Source organism: Phaenicophaeus curvirostris, chromosome 1, assembly GCF_032191515.1.
Source record: "Phaenicophaeus curvirostris isolate KB17595 chromosome 1, BPBGC_Pcur_1.0, whole genome shotgun sequence".
Taxonomy (NCBI): domain Eukaryota; kingdom Metazoa; phylum Chordata; class Aves; order Cuculiformes; family Cuculidae; genus Phaenicophaeus; species Phaenicophaeus curvirostris.
Genome location: NC_091392.1, coordinates 142758735 through 142786422, shown reverse-complemented (window position 1 = coordinate 142786422; position 27688 = coordinate 142758735). Strand labels below are relative to the sequence as shown.

General features: G+C 40.5%; 1 protein-coding gene across 1 annotated transcript; it reads right to left on the bottom strand.

Moving 5' to 3' along the window:
• Positions 1 to 647: 647 nt before the first annotated feature.
• Positions 648 to 17962, bottom strand: IL18RAP (interleukin 18 receptor accessory protein). The gene is made up of 11 exons (XM_069876913.1): positions 17872 to 17962; positions 14286 to 14417; positions 12909 to 13173; positions 12640 to 12814; positions 11185 to 11359; positions 9215 to 9283; positions 8837 to 8957; positions 6998 to 7152; positions 6006 to 6143; positions 2321 to 2491; positions 648 to 1301 (listed from the first exon to the last, which is right to left on the bottom strand). The coding sequence occupies exons 2-11, from the start codon at positions 14407 to 14409 to the stop codon at positions 928 to 930; spliced, it is 1767 nt and encodes a 588-aa protein (XP_069733014.1). The 5' UTR covers positions 14410 to 14417; positions 17872 to 17962; the 3' UTR covers positions 648 to 927.
• Positions 17963 to 27688: the final 9726 nt, after the last annotated feature.

Here is a 27688-nt window from a genome sequence, read left to right as displayed (position 1 = left end):
TTGGAGGCCAAATGAAGCCATCAGAACACCAGATCAGTGGCTCTCCTACTCAGATTTTCTTAACGCTATGTATTGTATTTGACTTAGCTACAGCCATACACACATACAGACAGCAAACTGTGTTGTTGTGACCCTGGAGAGTTAGCAGCCAGAGGACTGCAAGGGAAAGACTTCAGAATCCCTGGAAGTCTACTAGCTGTGACAACCAGGACTTTGATTTACAATCACAACACACCCATAACACCAACAGGTTCTGTGGGACCCACGAGTGACTATCACCAGACAGAAACAGCAGTGTGCAATTGTCTGTGACTATGAAATATTTCCCTACTGGTAGAAATTTTTTATCCCACTGCAGGAAGGATGGAGATGCCTGGGATTTGCCCTCACACCATTCTCCTTCTTTTCTCAATACCTTTGGCATACCCACTTGTGGCATTCTCACAGAGCTTTTTTACCTTGGTACCCCCACAGAAGGAGATAACCCATTTAAAGAGTCTGGATTTGTTCCACTGGACTACACAGGAAAATCATCATGCAAGCTTCCTCTGGAGTTCTCTTTTTTAATTGTTTTCTAGAAAACAAGTATAAAAATGTTCCAGAAGAAATACACTGCAAAGAACAAAACATTCACATGTATGTCTCAACATCATAGCAAAAGAATATAATAAATAGAATAAAATAATAATAAAATAATAATTTATGAAAGATAGGTCACATTTACAGGTGTGTGTACAATGCCACAGTGCACTTAGTTTTACTGTGGGCTGCAGCACTGCTACATGGCAGTCCTTCTCACTGTTTTGGTGTGAGCTGTTGCTGACTGCAGTGATAGTTCACAGTGGTGAGCCACTGTATTACAGAAAAGCTCTTCTACAATCATGTCAACATTCCTGATTCTGCTGTCATCTCTCTATGAATTTTCTGCTATCGATATACCAGACTAAATAGCCTTTGGAAAAAACCCTTTAGGCTGCAATTTCCCAACATCTTAGTTGTTTTCACTGGCATGTGGTAGTGCATGTATTTCCAGAACTTCTTGTTTGGAGCAGCAGAACTAGAAGACTTCCAAGTAACTACTGGCAAAATCCGAAGAGCTTTCTTCACTACTGGAGGCAAGGTCGCTGGCTCTTGGAAAGTCTGGAACTTTATTAATACCAGTTTGATTGTTTTGTCTTCCAATGCACAGTTCACTGCTGCCTGCAGTTCAAAGATGCTTGGTCCACTGACATAGGCTGGGCTCAAAATAATTATTGTTCGTCTGCTCTGTTTAATAGCTGTAACAACTTCGTCTGTGTATGCTGGGGAAGAAACAGTGATCATTACTGCATCCCATAATGGACTTTTTATCAGTTTCTTTAACAGCTAAACCTCAGAAAAAGGGAAAAACAGAAATATGCTGAGCAATCGCATAACTCCTAGAAATATGTCTGCTGTCAGACGGTATCACAGCCATTCTTAGGCAGCTTGTAGAACACAACTAGCTGCTTAGGAGGTGTAAGGCACAGCTGAGACCTCAACATACTTCTTTGTAGATGCTTGGACTTGGCTTTTCTCTCTCCCAGGGGCAGGTACTGAGGGCTTTCTAATTACTGCAGGTAGAAATTATTCAGAAAGTAACTACTGAAATATTTGGGGGCTGAGCATATGAGGACAGACTGAGAGAGTTGGAGTTGTTCAGCCTAGAGAAGGGAAGGCTGCAGGGAGACTTTATAGCAGCCTTCCAGTACTTAAAGGGGGCCTACAGGAAGGCTGGAGAGATGCGCTTTATCAGGGAGTGCAGTGATAGGACACGAGATAGCAGTTTTAAGCTGAAAGAGGGGAGATTCAGACTGGATATTAGGAAGAAAATTTTTACTGTGAGGGTTGTGAGGCACTGGAACATGTTGCACAAGAAGTTGGGGATGTCCCATCCCTGGTGGTGTTCAAGGCTAAGTTGGATGAGGCTTTGAGCAACCTGATCTAGTGGAACGTGTCCCTGCCCATGGCAGGGGGGTTGGAACCAGATGATCCTTAAGGTTCCTCTCCAATCCAAGCCATTCTATGATTCTATTCATTTCACGTAACAAAGCCTGCTTGCAAAGAATTTCTTGGACAAGATTTATCTCAGCCTACTAGCTACCTGCAACCATGTTTAAACACAGGTGTGCCTCGGGTGCAAGAGTTAGATATAAAGGTCAAAACATGGTGAGATTTGAGCAGAAATTCCAGTACCAAAATATACAAAATACATTGCTAATATGGTGCATAAGGTTTGTTGGAGTGTGAAAAACAAATTTATGAAGAACTGAAGATTTTCTACCACCCACAGGGACCTTACCTCCTCCTGGAAGAATATCTCTTTCAAGAATGCATAGCTTGTATCCATATTTATTTTCCAGCATATCTGGAAGAAGCTCCAAGGCAAATTTTTCTTCACTAATCAAAGTAGAATCACTTTCAGAAGAGTCTAGTTTTGCATAGGACACAAATGCATCAAATTCTTTATCATCTAAAATAAATACATAAATATGTAAGGTTATATACATTAACAAGTCTATCTGAAGCATTCATCTTCTTTCTTAATGCTCAGTTTCCTTTTATACCTATTTAAGCTGGCACAGCAAAAACCTATTCATGAAGTACAGAGATCCAGTTACCCGAAGTCAACTTTTACATCTCACTGTCTTACAAATTTTGACTAGTGCAAGGAAGTTTAAATCAGGCATTTTTCTGCATTTTCATTAACTTTGCCCCTTTCAGGCAAAATCCATGGAAAGATTCCCAGTCTTTTCTCTCATTTGCACAAATGCTGATTCCAAAAATATTCATCAATGTACAGGCTACTCTGAAAATATAGTGGATTTTAAAGGAATAATATTCAACTGCTTGCAAACGATGTACTATTTTCATACACTGAGCTCAGGTCTCAGGATCTAAAAGAGCCCATATGGGTTCCATTGAGCAAACCAACTATACACGAAAGACTAAAAACATGTATAAGCTGAGGTTTAACATCTGCATTTAGAACCAGCACACAGCAGAAAGTATGACATAGAAACAAAACATAGGGGTGCAGATTAGGCTTGGAGGCCAAGAATGTGATTAGATAGCACACATTACATCTCCACTCCTCCCCTCTGCTTTTGGCCACAAGCTTCCACCACTTCCTTCTACTGGTGCTGAAGCTCTTGTGGGAACAGAGAAAGATGATTCTCTTTGCTAGTTACTCACTGTCTTTTACTGAGGATTTTTTCTGCCAAGCTGAGACAATTTAGGCCCAAAAGAGTGAGTCACCAGCAGCAGGCACACAGAATTAGGACTAATTTGACTGAAATGCAATTTTTCTCACCCTGAAGTAAAGCTCCTCAAAACAGTTTTTAAATGACAATAAATTGCACTACAAACTAGATATTCCTCATCTCACCCACAGAGGTCACTGCAATCTTACCAGATAACAATCATAAATAGCTATATCACCATTGCCCTTTTTAATATTACCATTGTGATGCCAAGTTAAAAACAAATATGCGTTAAGCATGATTAAGATTTTTTTTCCAGTGTTGTACAGAAGTATAGTTACAACCCGAGCAAATTTTGGCATAAACGTTTAAGTTGCCCAAAGAGTAAGAAATTGAGAATAACCAAATTAAGCAAAGTGACTGCATGCATAGTCTATAAATGTTAGTATGTGTCGCTATTGTTTCTTTCTCCTTGTGGAAGAAGGCAAGATTTTTAAAAGATATACCTGAATTGGCTTAGGAGGAAGCCCAAGGATTAGAGAGGCCTGGGAAAAAAAGGTGACCTTACTGCTGTCTTCAGCTATCAAATGGGAAGGTACAGACATGATGGAGACAGACTCTTCTTTGAGATGCACAGTAACAGAAAAGGGGGCAACAGATGTAAGTGGCAACAAGGGAAATTCTTGTTAGATGTTAGTGAAAGGGTTTGCACCATAAGGGTGATCAAACACTGAAGCATGCTTCCCAGAGAAGCGGTGGATTCTCTATCCACAAGGTCCTGAGCAACTCTGAGTAGAGTGTGGGATCAAATGACCCCCAGGGGTCCCTTGTAGCCTTGTGGGTTTTTGCAATTCTCTGATTCTGTGCTGAAAGGGATGGGAGAGAAGAAGTGCCGAGGAGGAAGAAACAGCAAAATAGAGTCATAACTGCTGCTTTGCTGCTCTGTGAGCAAACCCTTTCGGACCTCAGGTGACTTGATATGCATCCACATGCAGTCAGAAGGGCGTAATCCTGCAAGCGAGAACGTATTTTATGGCCAATCACTGTAGGCAGAAAACTGCCTGGCTAGGCGCAGTCAGTCTGCACTCTCCATACCCGCACACCAAAAATGGTGTTGTGTATATGCGGTACATGAGAGTCAGGGAGCAGGACGGAGGCTGCCATGGTGGAACCTAATGGTATCTCCAGCACAAATGGTATCTTCAAAGCACAAATCTTGGCAGGTCTGTCTCTGTTCTACTGACATATGAGGTGAGCTCTAAGGGGACTTTCCAGAGGTAATTAAATGAATTTGTTACCAATAGAGGGGAAATTTTCAGTGATTTCCCAAATCATTTTTGCCAGCTGCCTTAGGGCTCACAAAAATACTTTCCAAAGGGCAGTTAATTTTCTCACTGTGTATGTATTTATAAGTATCTAGATACAGTTATTTCACATTTGCATATAATCTACATATACACATGCAAACAGGCTCAGATACATATATCTCAAGCTGCAGAAAGATTCAATGATTTTAAGGAAGATTTCCTTGGGTACATACTACCGCATTTCTTTCAACTCATGTAAGAAAATTATATGTTAAATTCTTTGAAGTAAGCATTGTCATTTCTGATGCATTTTTAAACTACCTATTACCTATTCCTTGAATCCTGTGTTCAGTTCTGGGCCCCTCACCACAAGAAGGATGTTGAGGCTCTGGAGCAAGGCCAGAGAAGAGCAACGAAGCTGGTGAGGGGGCTGGAGAACAAGTCTTATGAGGAGAGGCTGAGAGAGCTGGGGTTGTTTAGCCTGGAGAAGAGGAGGCTGAGGGGAGACCTCATTGCTCTCTACAACTACCTGAAAGAAAGCTGTGGAGAGGAGGGAGCTGGCCTCTTCTCCCAAGTGACGGGGGACAAGACAAGAGGGAATGGCCTCAAGATCCGCCAGGGGAGGTTTAGGCCAAACATTAGGAAAAAATTTTTCACAGAAAGGGTCATTGGGCACTGGAACAGGCTGCCCAGGGAGGTGGTTGAGTCACCTTCCCTGGGGTTGTTTAAGAGATGGGTGAACAAGGCGCTGAGGGGCATGGTTTAGTGATTGATAGGAATGGTTGGACTCGATGATCCAGTGGGTCTCTTCCAACCTGGTGATTCTATGATTCTATGATTATGTTGGAGGCCCATTTTAGCTAAAATAATAGGGCAATGTCGCCACAGAGATTGGAAATATTGGAAGATGATCACTCTGGTGTAAATACCAAGATGGTCAACATGATTTTTAGAAAGAAAATATTAATATTTCCTAAATGTGCACTTCACACTTGGTGACCTATATCATCTTATTTCTCTCCTTGGTATTTATTCTTCTGAGAAATTATTAGCTTCAAGTGAAAAATATAACAGGATCTGGAGTCCATCACTGCAAGGATATTTGACTATAGTCCAAAGGCTCTGTTGAACACTTCGGGAAAAAGAGGTTAAAATGTTGGAGATGCTCTATTAGTCCATGCAAAGGGGCTTCCAAAATTCAACTTCCTACTCTAATCTTCGATCATTAAATTAGTGATCTTGTAAAAGGCTAACTGTGACATTTCAATTGCTGTTAGGTGTTTCCATCACACTGCCTGGTTTTCTTCCATCTGAATCCATTGAGTGTCTTGCTAGCTTTAAAGGCCTTTGTACTGTCTTAAAGGGAACAGGGCCATTAAAAGAACTTAATTAAATGGTTAATTCACACAAGATTAATTCACATGGCAATAGGAAGTAGAAAAACTGTAGAAAATTAATACTATACAATGTTTCTTACCTCCTGTAGTTTCATTGTGGACCAGATAACTTCGGTACATCAGCACTATTTCAATCCAGTGCTGGTAAATAAAGGCAGTGCACAAAAGGAGTGCAAATAAAACAGAAATGGCAGTGCATAGTATGTGTAAGAGGAACACTGTAGAAAGAAAAAAGTCCATAATAACTCAGGCTTTCCAAAACATTGTTGACACTTAGATGAAAATCTCAGTCCCAGAATTGGGTCAAACCATCTCACAGTTTTCATTCTTGCCCTCCTGGCAAATTTTAGGGAAGTCAGGTATTCATTTATTTGTAGACCTTAATAGAGAGTTTCAGTCTACCATCAGGGACATTTTTTAATGGTATCTTCTTGATGGTAGGGAAAGCCAATCAGTGATGGAAGGCACTGAGAAACTGGTCTGTGGTACACTGTACAGGGGAGAAAGTAGTCATTGCTTGAGATGGAAAAAGTCACATTACAACAAACAGCTGCCCACAGTGCCCTGCTGGAGATTTCCTGTGCCACTCCAGTAATGAATCTCCATTGTGAAGTATGGTTCAAAGGTTTAATTTCCACACTGCTTGTGGTTTTGGCCTTTGCTTGAAAGGCTGCCACATTCATAACAGTTACTGTAACTTCTCAAACATGCATGCTAAGGACTGGGGAAATAAACAGATGTGTCCTATGAAAATCAAGGAATACTACTGCTTTTAGCAGCTGTTCTGCAACAATTTAGTGTTCAGAAATGCTACTCTCCTCTTCTTCCCAGTTACTCTCCAGCTTCTACTTGGCCCACCTGCTTGCAGTAAGTCCCCATCTGGGACCCCTGTCTTTCAGTGGAGTCCTTGGAATAATATGCCTTTCTATACATCTGGCAAACTTCTCCCATACAGTTTCAAGAAACTTCTGCAGCTGCCTAAATAGCCACTGTCAGCGGAGAATGAATCTGTAGCAGTGAATAAATTAAAATGTGTCTTCAAGGGCAAATAATCGTCCTTCGATAATTTTACCTCTCTGCTTCCTTTTCAGCCTGATCACAGCAGTGGCATTCCCCACCGAATTCTCAGCAAAGCACGTGAAGTTGCTTCTGAGGTCCCTTTCAGTAACTTTTTTCAGTGTCACAATATGAAGAAGTGTATGCCCCTTTAAACCTTTTGGATAAACTCTAAAGAAAAAAAAACACAAAGTATTTGCATGATACCTTTGCTGTTCATTCACACAATCTCCAAATGTCTTAATTACAAAGAAAGAGGGGCTTGCAACTTCTTAACATTCAGCTTGAACTTTCAACAGCAATGCAATATTCTGGTTTGGAACTGACACCAAAGGTCTGCATACTGAAATGTTTGCTCTTAATTCATCAACTCAGCAAAATACTTAAGCACTTACCTAGTTTCAAATATATATTCCCCCTTCGACTACTGTATTTGTGTTTTTCTAAGGTGTAAAAAATTCCCTTGTGGGAACTTAAACTTCAAAAAGAAGGCCTAAGAGAGCACTAGCTGGGTGAAAAGGCTGAGCAGCACAGTGTCTTGCATGGGTGTGAAAAGCCTAAGGACATGATAAGCAAACAGAATAAGACAGATACAAGTGAAGGAAGTTTAGGAAATGAAGAGGTAACAGAGGAATCATTTTGAGGCTGAACAAGGGTTGTGGGGAGCAGATCTGTGTCTGCAAAAACTCAAGAATACTCAGGGTTTCTAAGTCTTAGCATTTGTCTTTGAAAGCTGCAAGTACAGGCATCTACAGATGGTCCCAAAGGCACTTCACTGCATGCCACTGTAAAACAAGTCTGCCATGGCCTTGCCTCTGCTAACTCAAGATGTACAGGCATGTGCACAGGCGAAGACTGAACCTGTACTGAAAGTCTTTTGGGAATGTTTCATTCTTTTGGGTTTTTAAAAAATAAATGAACAGAAATTGTATGCATGCAAAAAGCTAAAAACTTGGTCAGAAGAATGTTGCAAACCTAAACATTCAAAAGTTAAGAAAATCCAATTTCAGATCTACCTCATGAGTGATTGTATGCGTATGTGCATGTGCGTGTGTGTGTGTGATATTCATTTGTTATTTTTTCCCATATGACTCCTATTCAGAATGTGATTTTAGCAGTGACAACAGGGCTTTCCTTTTCATGGTGTACAGAAAAGTTTTTCCCATAAAGATGACTCAGGGCTGTGTAGTGAAAACACACTCACCCGTGTTGCCTCCACTATCTTTCTTGCCAAAGCTGGGTACTGCATAAGTGAATGAGACAGGGAAATGCATGATAGAAAGGGAAGCATGAGAATTATTTTTTTTGCCTTCACATCACAGCAACTTTTCCCTTATATGTTGCTTCTCTGCAGGGTCTGGTTAATTCTTGCCAGGGACGATTCTTGGAATTCAGTGTCCTGAAATTCAGTGCTTCAAGTCCTCAGACTGACTCAATAATCATACCCCAATATCTGAGGCATTCAAGCTCCTTTCAATGTCCACAGTACTGTTTTACTGATCTGGTTTATTCCCCACTTGTAGACAGCTTCCAAGGATAGATTTTGTGAGTTGATAAGAAGGCACAACAGGGGGAATGCTTGAAAACAGCTGCAGCCAAGCACCATTCATGTTGAAGCTGTCCATTAGCTAAAGCTTTAAGAAGGAGAGTTAAGATTGCAGAAAAAGTCCTTGTCTTTATGCCCATCAGTATGTGCTTCTATATGTGAAGTGAAGATGCTTATGGACATATACTTTAATATGTTGAAGAACGGAGCCTTTTGAGTTTCAGTAAAATGTATTCACTAAAGCTGTTGCAGAAGGATATTTATGGTTGCTGAGTGTAGTAGTAATCAGACTATTGGGCTTTTTCTTACCTTGTTTCCTGATTTGAAAGCTCAGTTACATTTTCTTTGTTATTTCTTTTCCATGTTACCCTCATCAAAGAAAGTCTTTCAAACCCAAACTGTACACGGCATTCCAATTCAAGTGGCTTTCCTAGAAGAAATTAGCACAGGAAAACCACGCATGGGAGTCACTGGAATATTTTTCTTTTAAATAACCTGGGATCTGTATAACATGTGATGCTTCCTTTAGTATCCACTAAGATGTATATCAAGGAAAAAAAAAAAATTATAAAAAATTCTCATACTCCTGAAGAGCAAGTCTCTTTTGCTTTATCAAGATCTATCATTATCTAACAATAGCTCATTTAAACATTTTCTTTCGCTTTCAGATGAGGAATCGAAACTTACCAAGCTCTGCTTCAAGGTTCATTACACCATTTGGATACAAGAAGTTTGGTGGATGGATAGTATTTTTTGCTGCAATTAACAGGAACACTGTTAATAACTGTAATGCTATCATTAGTGCAGAAGATCAGAAAAAATATCTACAGAATTTTCTTGTTCAGATGTTAAGTGGAATTTAGACACCCAAGTCCAAGAGGATAATTTACGGTTGCTGAATTGTCTGAGAGTGCACAGATAAGCGAGTTTTGACCACAAAACTTATGTAGCTACTTAAAGACATTCTACCTCAGTTACTCCGGGACACAGTCATCTTACATGAGCTAAGGATCTCTGCATCTATCCTGCACTTAAGGCTATTTAGGATGCAGAAATTATGCCCCCTCCTTGCAAAACCCTTTGAAAGACATGATCGTTATACTAGTTCCCTGCCAAGCCCCATTCAATGCCCAGTCAGCGCACATACAGCAAACGAACCTTATTTAGAAGTACGGGTATTTGCATTGAAATAACACTTTTTTTAAAATCAAAGTCTGCCAAAGAGCAGAGATAATGACACCTATAGTTTGTACAATCTACTAAGCAATCACCCAGGCTCCGGAAAAAAAGCCTCAAGGGGCTAAAACCCACAGCTCTGATATTCTAGGAAAGTCCCATACTGCAGGAAATTGGTGCCACATTACGATTTTTTTTTTAAATGAAGCCACAGCAGAGAAATATATGCATGATTAAGGGGGAGTATAAATGAGGATGGCACCTTTCAAGTGTTTTTTGACTGTGCTGTGAAGCGACAGAAAAGAACTGAGAGCAGTGTATTAACTCAAGTTCAGCCAGATCCCAATATAAGTAGAACTAGCCCATGCATTCTTGAAAATATTGTGGGAATATAGCTGGAGAGAAGAGTGAAGGAGCAGCAGATATTGTAATTCAGCACATAGAGGTCATAAAAGTTGGTGAGATGTGTTTTCCAAACTCTGTCTTCATGGGATGTATGTATTTTTCCCATTACTTCTTGACACAAAATTTATCCAACATCTGCAAAAAATGGACCAGATATTTCATAGGAGTGTTTTCCTCACAATGGAATTTCAAAGGAGTGCTGTTCTCACTAGACCACAGAACCACCTTCCTTTCACTCATTAAATCTTGTTTTCCCTTCCACAGAGTGGCCCACTTTACACCAGGATGCTGAAAACAGGTCCTGTGCTATTGTCATACAGATAATACTGGATCCATCCAGCCCAGTAGACATGTACTAGGTACATCCAGCTCAGGATATAGAATAGATGTAGTGATGCTTTCCTCTTGGACCTGTGATTGACTGGACTAACTGGAGTGTCTGATGAGAGTGTGTTACAGCACCCAATCACAGATATCTGGAGAAAAGTGTAAACACATCTCTCTTTTAGCAAACTAAAATGTCTCACTCATTCCTAATCCTAACTTGCTAGCATACTCTATTGCACAATGTTGACATTGTCCAACAGCACTTTGTCAGGCAATATCTGGGCTTCACCCAAAGGCCAGCAGAAGATAGTAAATATTACGGAAAAAGCCACCATGATTAAGATTATGCCATATCACTGGGCCAGAGAGCACTAATGCTCCCCATGCAGTACATGGAGAACCTTGGCATCAGTCAGAGTTTCGTGAATTCTGCTCTCAGATTGAGAGATCTAAATCCTGCTAATGATTTGATCCCCACTGCCAGAAACTACAATAAATCCAAAGTGGAATTAATTCTAGAAAATTATGGCATTGTATGCTACATGTTATTACTGAACATTAAAGGTTCTAGTAAGTGTCCCAACTTGTCCTGAGAATACTTGGAAAAGCATTATAATGAATGTGTAGATAAACCAGTTTATGGGCTTCTCAGAACGAGAGCCTGAACAAAAGACATCATCAGGGTAGGAAAAAATACAGAAAGTATACTTTACTTGATGGATATCCTTCCATGTTATTATATTACTCACCAATGACTTCTACTGTTACTGCTCTTCTCACTGTCCATTTGGTTGTGTTTTCATATAGTGTGTAATCACACACATATGTTCCAGCATCTTCATCATAGGTTGGATTCAAGTAGATTTCATTGTGTTTAAGCTTTAGGCTTTGTCTGCTTTTCCTGCTTTTTATCTGATAACCATCCTAATGAAAAGAAAATAATATCAAGGAATTAGAAGTCTTTTGTTGTTGTTGTTGTTGCTGCTCTTATTAGATTGCATGATAAGATATTTGGAGAGACTTACTATGGCAGAAGGGCTAAGCTGAAGCTCCCAGAAATACTTATTAGGAGTCAGAGGGAAATCGTCAATCATATTAAAAAATTGCTGTCTGTATTATGTGAATATCATTGCTTTTTTTTTAAAAAAAGAGTAATTAAAATTTGTGGATGCTGAAAGAAATGTGAAATCATGAACCTAATGTAAATTAAACTCTTATTACTAAAGAATGTAAAAAAAATCACTTTTTTGTTGGACTTTTTTTTTATTTTGTAATAATTTTGTAAACATTTTTATGTTCTTTTATAAAAAAGTAAATAATGCGTTTGGATTGTCTGATATTGACAATACTTTCCCTACTTTTAAAAGGTTGAAAACTAGCAATGGTTTTAAAAGCGTCCCTATTTTTCAGCTTAATGTACACATATTTTCTAAGAATTTTCCTTAAGTCAAATTCCACTAATGCACATTGAAAGAATTGCTTTAAATTCAGTGGGATCCAGATCAAGACCTAGGTAAAGATACAGCTCATTTAAAATTTGAAAGTAAATGAAGAAAAAATTCAACTAAATCATAATTCTGCTTGGTAGAATATATAATGGAAATAATACTGGTCATAAAGAGCAAAATTCAACTTTCAGTCATTCCCACTTGCTCATGTTATGCTGGCTTAGATGGCATAAATTTTTGCTTGCAAGTATTTTAATGTTCATTTGAAAAAGAGTAGGTTAGGTCAATAATGCTTCAGTGGAATAGAGTTTCATTAAAAAATGAGCCTTAGAAAGAACAGTCTAAAACATTAATCTTAAGATTTTGTTTTCTAATGAAGTCACTTTTTCTTTGCTATATTTGATATTTTCAGAATGTAAAATGTCAAAACAAAAACTAACGTTTTAAATTTCAATCATATGTCAGTTTTCTAAAGGACCTATTTTGATTCTCAATTACTTTAATTGCTCAGCCGAAGGGAAAGCATCTCTAGGCTTCTGGTTTATGGAATAGTATTTTAGGTGTAGCAAGGTTCTTTAAAACTCTTGCTTACAGCCCCATGTATAGCAATTCAAGATTCTACATTTGTGTTGAATTTTTCAGGCTGTGTTGTCTGCCAAAGAGTTCAAGAGCCTAAGGCACATAAGCACTAACTAGACCTAAAGGTATATGTACATCCACTGAGCTTTTTTGAATACTTAAGAGAGTGACTCTTACCTTGTACCATTTTACATCAGACTTTTTAATATGGCTGTAGCACTTTGTCCCCGGACAAGTTATTGAATTCCCATTGCCAGCAAGAAGATACAGCATATTTGCATCATAGCTCAAACATTTTGCTTCTTCCTTTGTTTGAACCTCTAGTATAATTTTAAGACATGGGATTTTTTCCCTGAGTGATGCAGAAAAAAAATTAAAAACATCATACACAAACCAAAGCACTTAATTGTTGCATAGAAATACAAGCCTTTAGTTCCATTACGTACCGTATCACACATATGTACACTCCAGAAGCACTGTCCCTTACTGGTTTAAACCAAAGTGCATCCCCTTGGAGAACAGGATTAGAGCTTTGTTTGATAACTTTCAGTGGCTCTTTATCTTTTTGGTGCCAGAACCATTTCACTGTGTGTTGTTTTAGAAGTGAGTTATAAATGTGGTTAGCATCTCTATCTGGTAAAGCGCATTGTAAAACAAACTCCTCATCACTAATTGCACGATACCATATTTGAGGTTCAACATGGGAGCATCCTGAAAAGCAGGACAATAAGATATCAGTACCACTTGAAAGAACACACAGTCAACATGTTTAAAAAAAAAATTACAAAAATACAAATTTACCTTTCTTTATGTTAAATAATTTTTTATGGGGCCAGATGCTAGGCTAATAGACAATTAATTTCCTTACACATGGAATTTACTAATGCTCTAAAAAGTATATTCAAGGTTTTCCAAATGCTTATTACACCTTTTTCAAAACTCTAATGTGAAAATAGCTTAAGATTTTTAGTGAATTAAAGATTTTCACATGGTTGCTAACCTATTAAACCTCGACCCTGTAAAAGAGCAGATGTAGTTCTTCTAGCTCTCCTCATATAAATGGAAAAGGGGTTGGCATAAACCTGAAAAAGCAGAGCCTGCCTGCCACACTGCATAGTTAGGGTAAGGGTAAGAGTGACAAGTATTATCATCTCACTGCTTTCAAACCTTTCCAGTCTCATGTGTCAGTTACTGTCACTAAAATTAGACAAATTTTGGATAGATACTGAAAGCTGTGGTCACTCATTCTTACCCTGAATTCTCTAAAGGCTGACCAAGCTTGTCGTGTAGCCCCTCCTATCAGTCAGGATGTGGTAACTGTTGGAAATATGATAGGATTTCACTTCACCAGATGGGAGGGCATGAGTCCTTCAGTTCTTCGCCTGCCCACCTGGGAGACCCTTCAACGTTTCAGTTTCTCTCTGCTGACTGAATTGGATCAAGCTCCAGTAGACTTTGAAATATAAGTCTCAGCCAGCCTTTCTCTTCCTCCTCACCGTCCCCCACCCTGCCTCCTGACAAGCCTGGTCCAGCTGCTGGAGAATTCAAGGAAGCAATTAATTTGCTCCATTTTGTTCTCAGAAATTCTTCTTTACATTTGCCCTTTTTTTTTAATTGGGAAACTGAGTTTTTTATCACATTTAGGTCAAACTCTATTGCCAATACTTAAAAAGCTTCCATAAAGGCCAGAAACAGTGGTTAGCCTAACACAAGCACGAACACATGCAGGAAAAACTCATGAAGACACGACAAAATGCAGATTCATTTTTCTCAGCTGTCAGAAAGCACGACAAACACCAAAAATTGCCAAAGCAGTTTCTTACCTGGCACATTAATCTCTCTTACTTCTGCCTGACTGACAAACAATGCTAGGATCCAGCACAAAGTGAGCATGATCTTATTTATCAATTTTGGCTGATTTTCTGAGATATTTTCTTTACGAATCATCTTAATTGCTGTAAAAGAGGAAAATAGATACTTTTTTTGTAAATAATACTCCAATTAGATAGAGAAGCAATTATGTATTTTATTATGTAGCTCTATAAAATTTAACACACACAATATTTTCTAGATATGGGGTTTGCAGCAGTCTTCATTCTCATATTATTTCACACAAATACAGGACAGATGATATCCAAGAATATGCAACAGTCTTTAAATACATCCCGCATAGTGTTGCTTACAGATGGCTTTTCAGATTACACCTACAACAAAGCGGAACCCCGCATCTGATGTGGAAATGCAGGTCTTGCAGCAGCTGTTCCTGTCAGAAGAGGAACTTGTTCTCTAAAATATGCTACAAGATACCAAATTACAAAATCCACCTGCAGTTAATGACAACTATTAGCAACAGACTGAGAAAGGCTTAACTGGCACCAAAATCCATGGAGCACTATTGTATCTTCAAAACCAGCAGGACTAAAGTGTGTAAACTGGATTCCTTTGGGATTAAATCAAATCTGAAGATATGCTGCAGCTTCAATGACATTAATACCGTGGGGCTGGAGTAGAATTATGCAGAAGTAGAACCCTCAAAGTATGTACTGTGTGGACACCTGGTCTCTTGTTCTATCTCTTTCACTGAAGACCCATACTGCTATTAGGCTTTGGTACCAGCAAAAGACATACCCTAAAGACATACGCTATAGACATACCCTAAGATGTTCATTAGGGTCACTAGCGCAATCCAAAAAACCCCTTCTACTCCTCCATGACTTACCTGCAAGTGCAGCATGAGGTCTTGCTTCAACACCACTGTGCTGTGCTGTGCTGCACTATTTGAACGACCCTAGCAGAGACCTGCTGAACAGGGTAACATCCACATCACCATAAGGTATTAACTTTGTGGTGTGCCATTTGTAAGCTGAGATCAGGAACATCTGGTGGACTTCGAAGTCCACAAAACACTCGGTCGCTCTCAGACCCCTATTTTATAGCATCTTGTCCAAGGTGAAACCCCAACCTTATTGTATGAAGTGTTTCATCTTTCCTACTAAGGGGTTTGATCTGTGCCCCACACCCTTCTCAGCTACAGGGCTATAGGGGTGGCAGGCTGTCAAGCATGCATATTCAACAGCCTTGGCTTAACCTGGGTGTTTAGTAAGAACTTATCCAACGCCTGTGATTGACATGTCTGAAGAGTCTGATTCACGATCTCAGTGAGCAAAGGCTGTGTTCTTTGCTGATGTTCACATTGTGCAACTGAGACCTCAAGGAGTCTTTTTCTTTGCCCATTTGGCCACAATGACTCTGCATTTGTACAGCTGCCAGAGAAGCACTGAGTCAGTCCAAAGGAAAAAAAGAAAAGGTTGGGCAAAGGCTAGCTGCCTGTCTGTTGGCACCTTATGCAAATCAGACACGACTCACAGGCAGGCAGCAAGAAAGCACTCACTGCACACTGAGCTTTCAAGAAAGATCAAAAGAACTCCCACTCTGCACTTTTTCAGGTGCTTTTCTTTACAAAGAAAAGCACTTTAACCACTATTCTCTTCAGCATGTCTCTGTTTCTTGCAAAAGTGAACAGAATGTCCTGGTTTTACACTCAGAGGTCACATGGAGTAGGTTAACTCATTTGTCTTAACCCACTCCAGTGGTTTGTTACAGATTGGCTGCTGCCAGCTGTCATTGCCCCATACACCTTTTGAAATCATCTTGTAACTGCATAATGAGAAAATCTCATACCAGCACTGGGAAAAAAACCACCTTAACTTTAAGAAGAATGTCTTACCCACTGCAAAAGGATCAATGGATCCTGACTCTTCATGACAATCATAAAGACTTCTGTCAAGGTATTCATTAGAGCTCCATTTCTAGCCCTATTAACAGTGTATAAAACAAAGGATGCTGTTTTGGGCAATGCCACCTATCAGCCCATGTGGCAAAGCCATACTGGTGCCAGTAGCAAGCAGGACCTGAAGGCCTTGTGTGGTATTCAGTGCTGCAGTCCTTAGAACAGGTGATCTGTTGTAATGGATCTCTGTTGTTCAAAGAGGAAGGTTTCCTCTGCTTCTCCATCCTCCCCACTGCCCTCTCCCTTGAACCCAGGCAAATGGTCCAGCCTCTCTCATGTGGTAACTTTGCTCCTTTCTGGTCACTCATTCAATCCTTTAAGCCACCAGAAGCTACTTGAGGAGTGCCTGGCCTGGCACAAGATAAGTAGTGGAAGCATTTACTTTTGAGCGTGTCTTTGTAATCAGGGACACGCATGCTATGTGTAAAGAAACCACAGAAAGTGTCCATCCACAAAATATTTAATAGTGCCAGTGTTGTATAATCTCTCTGATCTTCAGTTTACTGACATGCTAACAACACCCTCTTCAACTCAAAAGTTCACCACAAATGGGGAAGGAGTGTGAAAGGGAGGATTAGCTAATGAATGTTGTGGCTTTGGTTATCAATCTGTATAATTTTCTGTCGTCTTTTCCCTAGCCATGGAAAAATACATCACTGTCGTTTTTTCTGCTGACTGATAATACTTTTATTAGAGAACCTTGGAAAGCTTGCACTTATAGTGCTTAAAAAGTATGGTTGCATGTGAAATTATTAAGTGCCATCTTGCAAGTGTGCCTAACAGGAAGAGAGACGTTCACTGAAGACATAGCAATTACCAAGTAGAGGGCACCTGAAACAGGATGATCTTAAACTGACCATTCAGTTGGACTTTGACTGCAGGTAGACTCCAGGTGATTCATTGACTTAATGTATTCAGTGACTCATTTTGTCTTGGTCAGTATCTGCCAGAAAAAGAAAGCACTCTGCTCTGGGCAAGCGTCTCTCCACGTTCTCCTGCCACATACATGCTTATATCAACATATCCTCAGTCCAGAAATTTAAAATGCCATTTAATTGGAAAGTAACTTATATACCAATGAAACTAGTGTGGTCTTAACATAATTTCCCGTGGTAAAAAAAAATGTTAGAGAGAAGAATAAGAACTGTATTATTTTGCCTACGTTTCAGCTCCTAAAGGACTCTCACAAAAAGAATGCTGCAAATCTCTATTTCATAGTATTCTGTATTCACATAAAACATAAGCGAAATAAATGAAAATTGATTTCTCAAGGGCTAAACCAAGTTTCATGATATCTCTGAAGTCTAGTAAAGAGTGGTACGCCACAATCTTACAAATGACTCTTCAGATTCTGACTTTGATGAAAATTACTTCGGCTTCAGAGATATTAATTCCTGTGTCTTGTATTGGATTTGCAACAATTAAAAGGCAAACATAATTTGATTAGAAGAATGCTATTAGTAATAGTCACACAGAAGATAAAAACTTTCCCATATCTACAAAGGAAAACAAAAAAATTCTAATGAAGCCACTTACTAAGGCACTACTGTTTTGTCTGACCAAGCAATTAAAACCAATTTACTTCATAATGCACATTCAAATCAATAAAACCAACTCACCTGTTAAGCAGATGGGATATGGAGGGCTAAAACCAAAGCTAAAACCTATGAATAAAAAAATGCAATTATCTGAAAATCTTACTTGCACATCCTACACTACATGATAAGACTTGTGGTTAGTTCTAGCTGTGCACTCTGTTGAATCTGTTTCCTTTACAGGAATTTCCTTTACCTCACTGTCATCATCCCTCCCCCACTTTCTCAGTTTAGTTGCATTAGGTTCAAAATTTCCGGGTCATTTTCTTGTAAAAAGAACAGTGGAAAACCTTTGCCCCTAATAAAAGATCAAAGCCTTTTGGGTTCTAAAAACTTTTATTTGCATTATTCGCACAAATGCTTAGACTCTCTAGTTTGCTTCATTTAAGAGCAGAGAACGCAAAAGTTTATTTCTTTTTTTGCACAAATCCTGCCAGATGGTTCAAAAAAAGTGCATAAAATCTGAAAACTACAAGAAAGCCACATTTCTGCCCAATACAGAATAATATTCACTATAGGAGTTGAGTTCTTGCCCTAGTCTCCTTAGCTACCTTCCACGCTTACTGCAAGTGGGCACTACAAGCGGGCTGTGACACACTACTAAATATTTTCTATATCTGTCCTTCTAGTAAGCCTTTTTGGTTAACCCAGTGCAGCTTTGGCACAAAAAGAAGAGAAGCCTTGATGAATATGACCTATCTGTGACTTGCCCCTTGGACCTGCTGGGCAGGCAGAGTATTTCAGCACAGTCCCAGAGTCCAGCCCACCTTCCAGGCTTCCTGTATGGATGTGAAACTTGTAAAAGACAGGCTGCACAGTGACTCAAACTACATAAAAGTATCTGAGAGGGCCTCACTTCTCCCTATTTCAATACAGGTCATGTAAATACATAGGTCCATCAGTTTACCCCAGACTTATTTCAAGAAATAACAGTAGGACTCATTTCTTGTTTTCTTTTGTGAAGTTCACTCTATTTGTTGTCCCAAATCTGGGTGTCTTTACCTGGTGTGCAAAGCCGATCCACACCCAAAGTCAAGATACTTATTTCATGTGTGCACAGCGATGGGTGCTCTGACAGTAACTCCACAAAGCTAGCACAGCTTGGCTAGTACATAACTGACATTTTATACATTCTGAGCAACAGTTATCGGTACATTTTACAGCTACATTTGGTCATCCTTGTTCCCATTACTCTCTTCTAAAAGTCACAGTACCCTCTTTGCTTACTATGCATGATTGGTGAGGAAAGGGCTTCAGTGGGTAACAGGCTCTTCCTACTGTGCTAACTGGGATGCTTCATCCACACTTCAAACACTTCTTTTTGGTTTATCAGAAAGTTTTAGAATCATAGAATCATAGAATCACCAGGTTGGAAGAGACCCACCGGATCATTGAGTTCAACCATTCCTATCAAACACTAAACCATGCCCCTCAGCACCTCGTCCACCTGTGCCTTAAACACCTCCAGGGAAGGTGACTCAATCACCTCCCTGGGCAGCCTGTTCCAGTGCCCAATGACACTTTCCGTGAAGAATTTTTTCCTAATGTCCGGCCTAAATCTCCCCTGGCGGTGCTTGAGGCCATTCCCTCTTGTCCTGTCCCCTGTCACTTGGAAGAAGAGGCCAGCACCTCCTCTCTACAACCTCCTTTCAGGTAGTTGTAGAGAGCAATGAGGTCTCCCCTCAGCCTCCTCTTCTCCAGGCTAAACAACCCCAGCTCTCTCAGCCGCTCCTCATAAGACTTGTTCTCCAGCCCCTTCACCAGCTTTGTTGCTCTTCTCTGGCCTCACTCCAGAGCCTCAACATCCTTCTTGTGGTGAGGGGCCCAGAACTGAACACAGTATTCGAGGAGCGGTCTCACCAGTGCCGAGTACAGAGGGAGAATAACCTCCCTGGACCTGCTGGTCACACCGTTTCTGATACAAGCCAAGATGCCATTGGCCTTCTTGGCCACCTGGGCACACTGCTGGCTCATGTTCAGTCGCTGTCAACCAACACCCCCAGGTCCCTCTCCTCCAGGCAGCTTTCTAGACAGACTTCTCCTAGTCTGTAGCACTGCACAGGGTTGTTGTGCCCCAAGTGCAGGACCCGGCATTTGGCCTTGTTAAACCTCATCCCATTGGACTCAGCCCAGCGGTCCAGCCTGTCCAGATCCCTTTGCAGAGCCTCCCTACCCTCCAGCAGATCCACACTTCCACCCAGCTTAGTGTCGTCCTCAAACTTGCTAAGGGTGCACTCAATGCCTTCATCCAGGTCATTGATAAAGACATTGAACAGGGCTGGACCCAGCACTGAGCCCTGGAGAACCCCACTTGTCACTGGCCTCCAGCTGGATTTCACACCATTTCCCACCACTCTCTGGGCCCGGCCATCCAACCAGTTTTCCACCCAGGAGAGTGTGCGCCTGTCCAGCCCAGAGGCTGACAGTTTTCGAAGCAGAATGCTGTGAGAAACTGTGTCAAAGGCTTTACTGAAGTCCAGGAAGACCACATCCACAGCCTTTCCCTCATCCAGCAGCCGAGTCACTTTGTCATAGAAGGCGATCAGGTTAGTTTGGCAAGACCTGCCTTTTGTGAACCCATGTTGACTGGGCCTGATCACCCAGTTCTCTTGCATGTGCTTCATGATAGCACTCAAGATCACCTGTTCCATGACTTTCCCTGGCACTGAGGTCAGACTGACAGGCCTGTAGTTCCCTGGATCGTCCCTGCGACCCTTCTTGTAGATGGGCACAACATCAGCCAGCCTCCAGTCCAGTGGAACTTCCCCAGTCTTCCAGGACTGTTGGAGGATGATGGAAAGGGGTTTGGCCAGCACATCCACCAGCTCCTTCAATACCCTTGGATGAATCCCATCCAGCCCCACAGACTTGTGGGTGTCTAGTTGGGCAAGCAAGGCTCTGACCACCTCCTCTTGGATCATGGGAGCCTCATTTTGCTCCTCTAGCTCCTGGGTTTGTACACAGACGGAACGACTTTCTTTACAATTAAAGACTGAGGCAAAGAAGGCATTAAGTACCTCAGCCTTTTCCTCATCCCCTGCCACTGTTGTTCCTTCTGCGTCCAATAGGGACTGTATGGTCTCCCTAGTCCTCCTTTTATTATTTATATATTTATAGAAAGATTTTTTGTTATCTTTCACAGACTTTGCCAATCTGATTTCTAGTTGAGCCTTAGCCCTTCAGATTTTTTCTCTACACAATCTCACTTCCCTCCTGTAGTCCACCCAAAAGGCCTGTCCCCTCTTCCAGACCCCATAAACATTTCTCTTCTTCTTGATATCACTCAAGATCTCTCTGTTCAACCAAGCTGGTTTTCTCCCCTGCTGGCTTTTTTTCCGGAACATGGGGATGGCTTTCTCCTGAGCTGCCAGGATTTCCTTTTTGAAGAGCTCCCAGCCCTCATGGGCTCCCTTGCCCTTAAGTACTGTCTCCCATGAGACTTTGCCAACCAGCCTTCTGAAGAATTCAAAGTCTGCCCTCTGGAAATTTAATGCTACTGTCCTACTAACCACCCTCTTCACTTCACCTAGAACAGAGAACCCTATCATCTCATGATCGCTTTGTCCTAGGCGTCCACCTACTGCCACATCCCCCACAAGGCCTTCTCTGTTCACAAACAGCAGGTCCAGGAGGGCACCTTCCCTTGTTGGTTCATTCACCAGCTGTGCAAGGAAGTTGTCTTCCACGCACTCCAGGAACCTCCTAGACTGCTTCCTTTCTGCTCTATTGTACTTCCAGCAGTTATCAGGAAGATTGAAGTCTCCCACAAGAACGAGAGGCATTGATCTAGAGATTAACCCCAGCTGTTTATAGAAGAGCTCCTCAACTGCTTCTCCTTGGCTGAGTGGTCTGTAACAGACTCCCATCACAAGATCTACCTTCTGGTGGGCTCCTCTGATTTTAACCCACAGGCACTCAATCTCCTCATCGCCACAATGCATCTCAATGGTGTCCAAGTCCTCCCTTACAAAGAGGACTACCCCGCCTCCTCTCCTACCCTTCCTATCCTGCCTGAAGAGTTTGCACCCCACCATAGCTTCACTCCAGTTATGTGAGTCATCCCACCATGTTTCTGTGATGGCAACAGCATCATATGCTCCTTACCCTACGACAGCTTCCAGCTCTTCCTTCTTATTCCCCATGCTGCGTGCATTGGTGTAAATGCGCTTCAGCTGAGCTGCCGAGCCTTCAGCCCTCTTAGAGGGAACAGAGCTCATTCCCAATTGCCTGGTAATTGGAGTAGCTAGCTCCAGAGTGCCCGTATCTCCCTTAGCCCCCTCAGGTGTGTTCTCCCCTACTTTCTGTGTGGTGAGGTACTGGTGGTCCTCACCAGCACGCCCTCTCCGAATCACCATTGCCCCAGGTCCAGGCTCATTCCTGTCTAGCCTGGGCTCAACCTCCTCCCCCTTCACATCTAGTTTTGTTCTCTTTGGGCTTATCTTGATGTTTCCTTACTTGGTTGACTTATGGCATCATCTCTTATGCAGGGCCGTGACCAGTTAACAATCCGCTGAAGCAGAACCTCCTTTTTTCACATACTTCCAACATCTTTACTGCAGATTAGGTCAATCACTCTACTTCCACAACAAAAGGCTTCAAAAGGCTTTTTGCTATATAAGAGGTGATTTCAATTTTGCATCTGTTTATACACATACTTTTAGGTGATGGCCAGTATTAATACTCGGTTATAACAGGTTCTAAACATTTGGAGAAATATTTGGAGGTACAGAATGTATATTCTCAGCTTCTGCTATGCCTGTCCTCCTCACTCATTCTCTTACACATTTTACATATTTTATGCTATAGCTCCTCCACCCCTGTAGGAAGTCAAGGTAGGGGGTCCATATTTTACCTTGCCCATTTTACCTTTGCTGAAGCATTTTGCCAGTCAAGAAGGAGGGGGAAAAAATGCACCATCTCAGTTTGTACATAGCACAGTCTTATAGCACTAGGAGGATTATATCTCTTCACTATTCTGGTATTATTCCGGTTTTGCACATTTACACATTACCTCCTCCTCTGCCCAACAGTGGTAAATACCAAATGGGTAAGAAATTTTCCACTCCGATTATCTTCTACACTGAGTTGGTGGTGCTGGTTCTGGACATGTCAGAACAGTATCTAGACATGAATCTTTGTCAATTTTGTACTAGGTTACACCGTCAGTGAAATGGCAAACAGTCAAGGGTGGCTTATGGAACAGTGGGGTAATTCACCTATTATTCCTCTTTGAACAAGGGAAGGTGGTGGGTTTTAGTACAAATTTGCTGCAGCCTTAGGCATCGGAGTGTTATAGACCTAAGGCCATGGAAGTGCTTCAGATATACTAATAACCGAACAGATCACTTGCCGATAGAGAAAGAGCAAAGCAAATAATCACAACCCAGGCTTTTAAAATCTTTTCACTCTCACAATATTTAGCTTTGCTAATTAGAAAAGATCATCCCTTAAACTCCATGGCAATCCCTTTTTTCTTTCCTTAATAGTCTAGCCTGCTTACTGCAAGACAAGAAACTTAAAACTGACAACGATGTTCATTGTACTATGGGTTTTCTTTCAAAAAATTACCGTGCTCCAGTACAGAAGTAGGTCAGAATAGTTTCCTCATTAGTCCTGTACGAGATCTTATTGTTCTAAAAGCTCTAATGTCCGTTGTAGATTTATTCATGGCCATATGTCATTGTGTGAAAAGCTTAAATAGCTTTTCTTCTTTCTAGTATTTTCCTTTTCCTGTATGCATTTGTTGACAATGCTCCTATTCCTTTCTTTGTTCATTTTACCAGTCTAAACAATTTAAACTTTTCTAGGATCCCTTCACATGATTCTCTTGCTGATCATCATGCCTCTGACTTGCAGGTCTCTGGGTATTTACTGGTATTTGCAGTGCATTGTTTAACTTTTCTTCATCATGCTGGCAGCTGGCAACAATCCTGAGGCTCTCACAAGTTTTCATTTCTGAAGTATGAATTCCTTCCTTGAGAGGTCATTTTGCTGCACATCCCTAAAGACAATATCTTCCTTAAGTACTACATAAATCAATATTCTTGATACACTATATGTATTACTATATATATTAAGCCATGATAGACAGAGGCATTACTATCAGAGCTGAGCTGAATATTGAGGCTTGAGTCTCCAATTGAATACCTGAATTCAGAAATGAGGTGTACCCCATAATGAAGTCACTCAAGAGATCTCTTTGCTAAGGATATTCAGATTATTCCTAATATGTACAGACAGCTATTCATGAACTGACAAAAGCACTTCGGAATTCGCCCATTTGTTTCTAAGAAGTCTATTTTGTACAGCATTACAATGTCTTATAGAATGTCTTATGGAACAGCATTCCTTCACCATAGTCAAAAAAATCTCAAACAGCTACAATTTCTCTGCAATGCAAAGTAAACAGTTTTGTAACCACATACTGGAAGGACGTCTCCATCATGACTGCAATTGGCTTAACTATGATAGCAGTCAAAAGAATCAGGGCAATAAGCTGTGAATCTATTTGATTATCTTTCATGAATACCTTAAGCCATGAATGTACTGAACACTATTTTTTTTATTTGAAAGGTTATAAGCAACAAATATATTACACTGGACTGCAGTATATCTTTCTGAGGTACTTACTATATTTCATCAACAGAGGCCAGATGGAAGATCAAACAATGCAATATGAGACAAATCCCTGTGATGTGTTGTTTATATATTTTGCTGACAACGAAACTAAAAAATGAGACTATTGTGGTCTATCTGCAGCTGCTTTTACTGAAGTTCAGGAAATTTGGATTGTAGAACCACAAGGAGTTTTCATGAGCTGATCAAAACCGGAATAGATTCTTGTAGAGCTTTTTTTCTATTTTTGTATTTTACGTAATTTGTGGTTGTTACAGAAAGCTTGGTAACTACTCTTTCACTCAGGCATTCTATCTAATTATAGCTACTAAATCAGAAAACTATTTCCCAAAAATACAATCACATTTTCTTTTTCAAAACACTGAATACTTTTCAACTATATCACAAGAATCTCACTAAAAAAGGCAACGTTTCAAACATTTTAATTAATATATATAGGATTTAGTGATCTAAAAGTTGCCTCTTCTGTGCAAGCCAGACCATAGTCATCTCTAAAGAGAAAGTTAACTTTTTTTCACTTTCTCTGAAAAAGTAAGATAAAAAAGGACAACTTTTATATAAACCACAATTCTAGAGTAAAGTTCCAGGCCATTCTCACACGTCTGTCTTCATACTGCTGATCTTTATTTTCTTGCCATTTTTCAACAACCTTTAAGGACCTGGCATCAGTCTACTGATTTCTGGACATGACACACAGAATTCTGGACCATTCTGTACAAATTAACTGTGTATTTCGTTTAGGTCTGGCATGTCCAGTGTGCACTAACCTTGTTCTGCACACACAGTAGTCATGGGGCCGAGGTGCATACCCCTTGGAGCTGTCCTTTTTGTGCTGACTGCAATGGTTTATGTTTAATATCTGGCTAAGTAAACACACTACCAACAACTTGTTTCTGCATGCGCCTTCAATTGCTCTACAACAAAACCAGCAAATCTTACAGTTTCTTCTGTCCTCCAGCCCTTCTGCAAATCTCCTGCTTTCTTTACAATCTAGAAAGTGCTGAAAAAGGTAGGACTTGTCCAAGCGCTTGGATATGGAGTGACCTGCTGTATCTTCCTTAAGTACTACAGTGCAGGCACTGAAGGCGGTCACACAGGATGGGGTCCACGAACAAATATAATCCACAAATATTCTACATTTCCAGTCCCTTATAGACTACTACACTATAAAACTGATACTATACACAACACGCCCAACTCTATCCAACATTTATTTTCAAACTATCAGTAGACAAGAAGACTTCTTTGTTACTGCTTTTCTTCCACCTCACATTATATGTGGCAGAAAGTGGTCAGCCGGGAACAATACAAGAGTGCAGACACAGGCTATGCTCTCATGTTGTAGGACGTGCAAGAAAGACAAGAATCTTCAAGACTGATGTCTTAAACCAGCTGTCACCCCACTGATCCCATCTGCATCCTTCTCTGGGAAATTACATATTTCAATCATTTATTTGGATCTGGTTTTGTTTAATTTTTTCTATGCTACAAATGAGACATTCATTTCTTGCAGAGAGCAGGTCTAATCACACTCACTCTTGCTTGTTCTTGCATATTTTTCTTACTGTAAATTTGAGTTTTAACACTTACTGCTGTCTAATTGTTACAAGTCCTGAAGCCACATATGTGGAAAGGGTGAAATAAACTTCTTTAAATTGCAAAAAGAAAAGAAAAGCTATATAAGTTACTGAAATTACCCATTACCTCAAACCAACTATCAAGTGAATTCACTTATAAATTGACATATACGTGGTCAGGTACATCAGCGCAACTACAGTCTAAAAAAGTCGTATTAGTAGCTTCTTTTCTCCAGGGACTGGCAAACAAAAAGCAGGCATTTCCAAGCCCTGATTAAAGTCAGTAATTCAGGATGGAAGAGCAATAAGAACACCATCTGGTATTAATGTGAGTATGCATGTCCTCTATTTTCCTTGTCTCCCTTTACCACAGCACGGGCATTGGAGATTAGCTATAAAGATTAAATGACTGTGTCATAGTTCTATTGTGTGAAAAAACACTTGCCCTTTCACTTTTACAGATATTGAGTACTTCCTTGTACTACATCTGAATGTCTGCTTGCTGGAGTTAATGCCAACTAGCTTTCAATCTTCCTTATGTGTAGTCCTCTGGTATTCTGAAAAATCTCAGTGTGGTCAAATTCTGTTATGATCTGACAGTCTTCGGGGTACAGCTTCATGAAGTACAGCAGGTATAGGCAGTCACTCATCTCTCTAAGTTGAGGTAAGGGAGAGTTCATCGCAAATTCAATCTCAATTTAGAGTAGCTGATTCTCATAGAGGGTAAGTTCAGTCCAGAGCTTTTAACAAACCATGTGCACTATTCATATTCATGTGCATAGTATAACACATTTGACACTTTATATTTTTAGAAAATATATCAATGACAATGTATGAAAAGCCACATGGCTGCGGAGCAAGACCTCAGTTAAGCACCAGGAAAGTCAAAAACTTTCCTGTCAGTTGTTTGGCCAAGAAATGGATATACCCAGGATCTGCAATGGTTTCTGTGAAGCAGGAGCAATCATTAGTCCTGCAAGATAACGTTAAAGCACATCTGGATTACAAGTCACACAACACACGGGTGGAGATGTGAATCTTGATAAAGATTTGGAAGTGTAAAGACAAATGTATCTATAGAGCAGAAATCCTCTTCAGGAAAAGCTTAAGCCAGAGGATGTCTTTTGCCTAAGGGCTATGTTTCAATAGTTGTTTGGTTGAATGACAGAAAGAGGGGAGAACTCCTGGAGTTGATCTGAAGGACATCACAGACGTGTGCCTTATTCCTCTGTTCCATTTCGTCTGTGTATTAACATGGCAACCATGTTGTCCCCATTCTGTAAATCCACATTTGGCCTTTATTTTTACTTGCACACCTGTCAGAATATATGTTTGATTCAGGATATTTTACAAACAACAAGCTACTTCATCCTGATAAATCCTGAGACACTGCCATGACTCCCAGCACTCCAATTGTGTTCTCAAGGGCACTGCAGAGGAAACTGAGCTCCTCCACTACAGCTGCATGTATTAATTGTCAGTGTCAAAGAGGTGTCTCTTCAGAACTAGCATTAGCTGAATGCAAGACAATGATGAATGTGGGCTGAGCTTTTATGGTCTCCAAGAAAACTGACAGATCTTCCAAAATGATTCTCTATTGGTTTCTTCCTATTGATACTAGGAGGAAA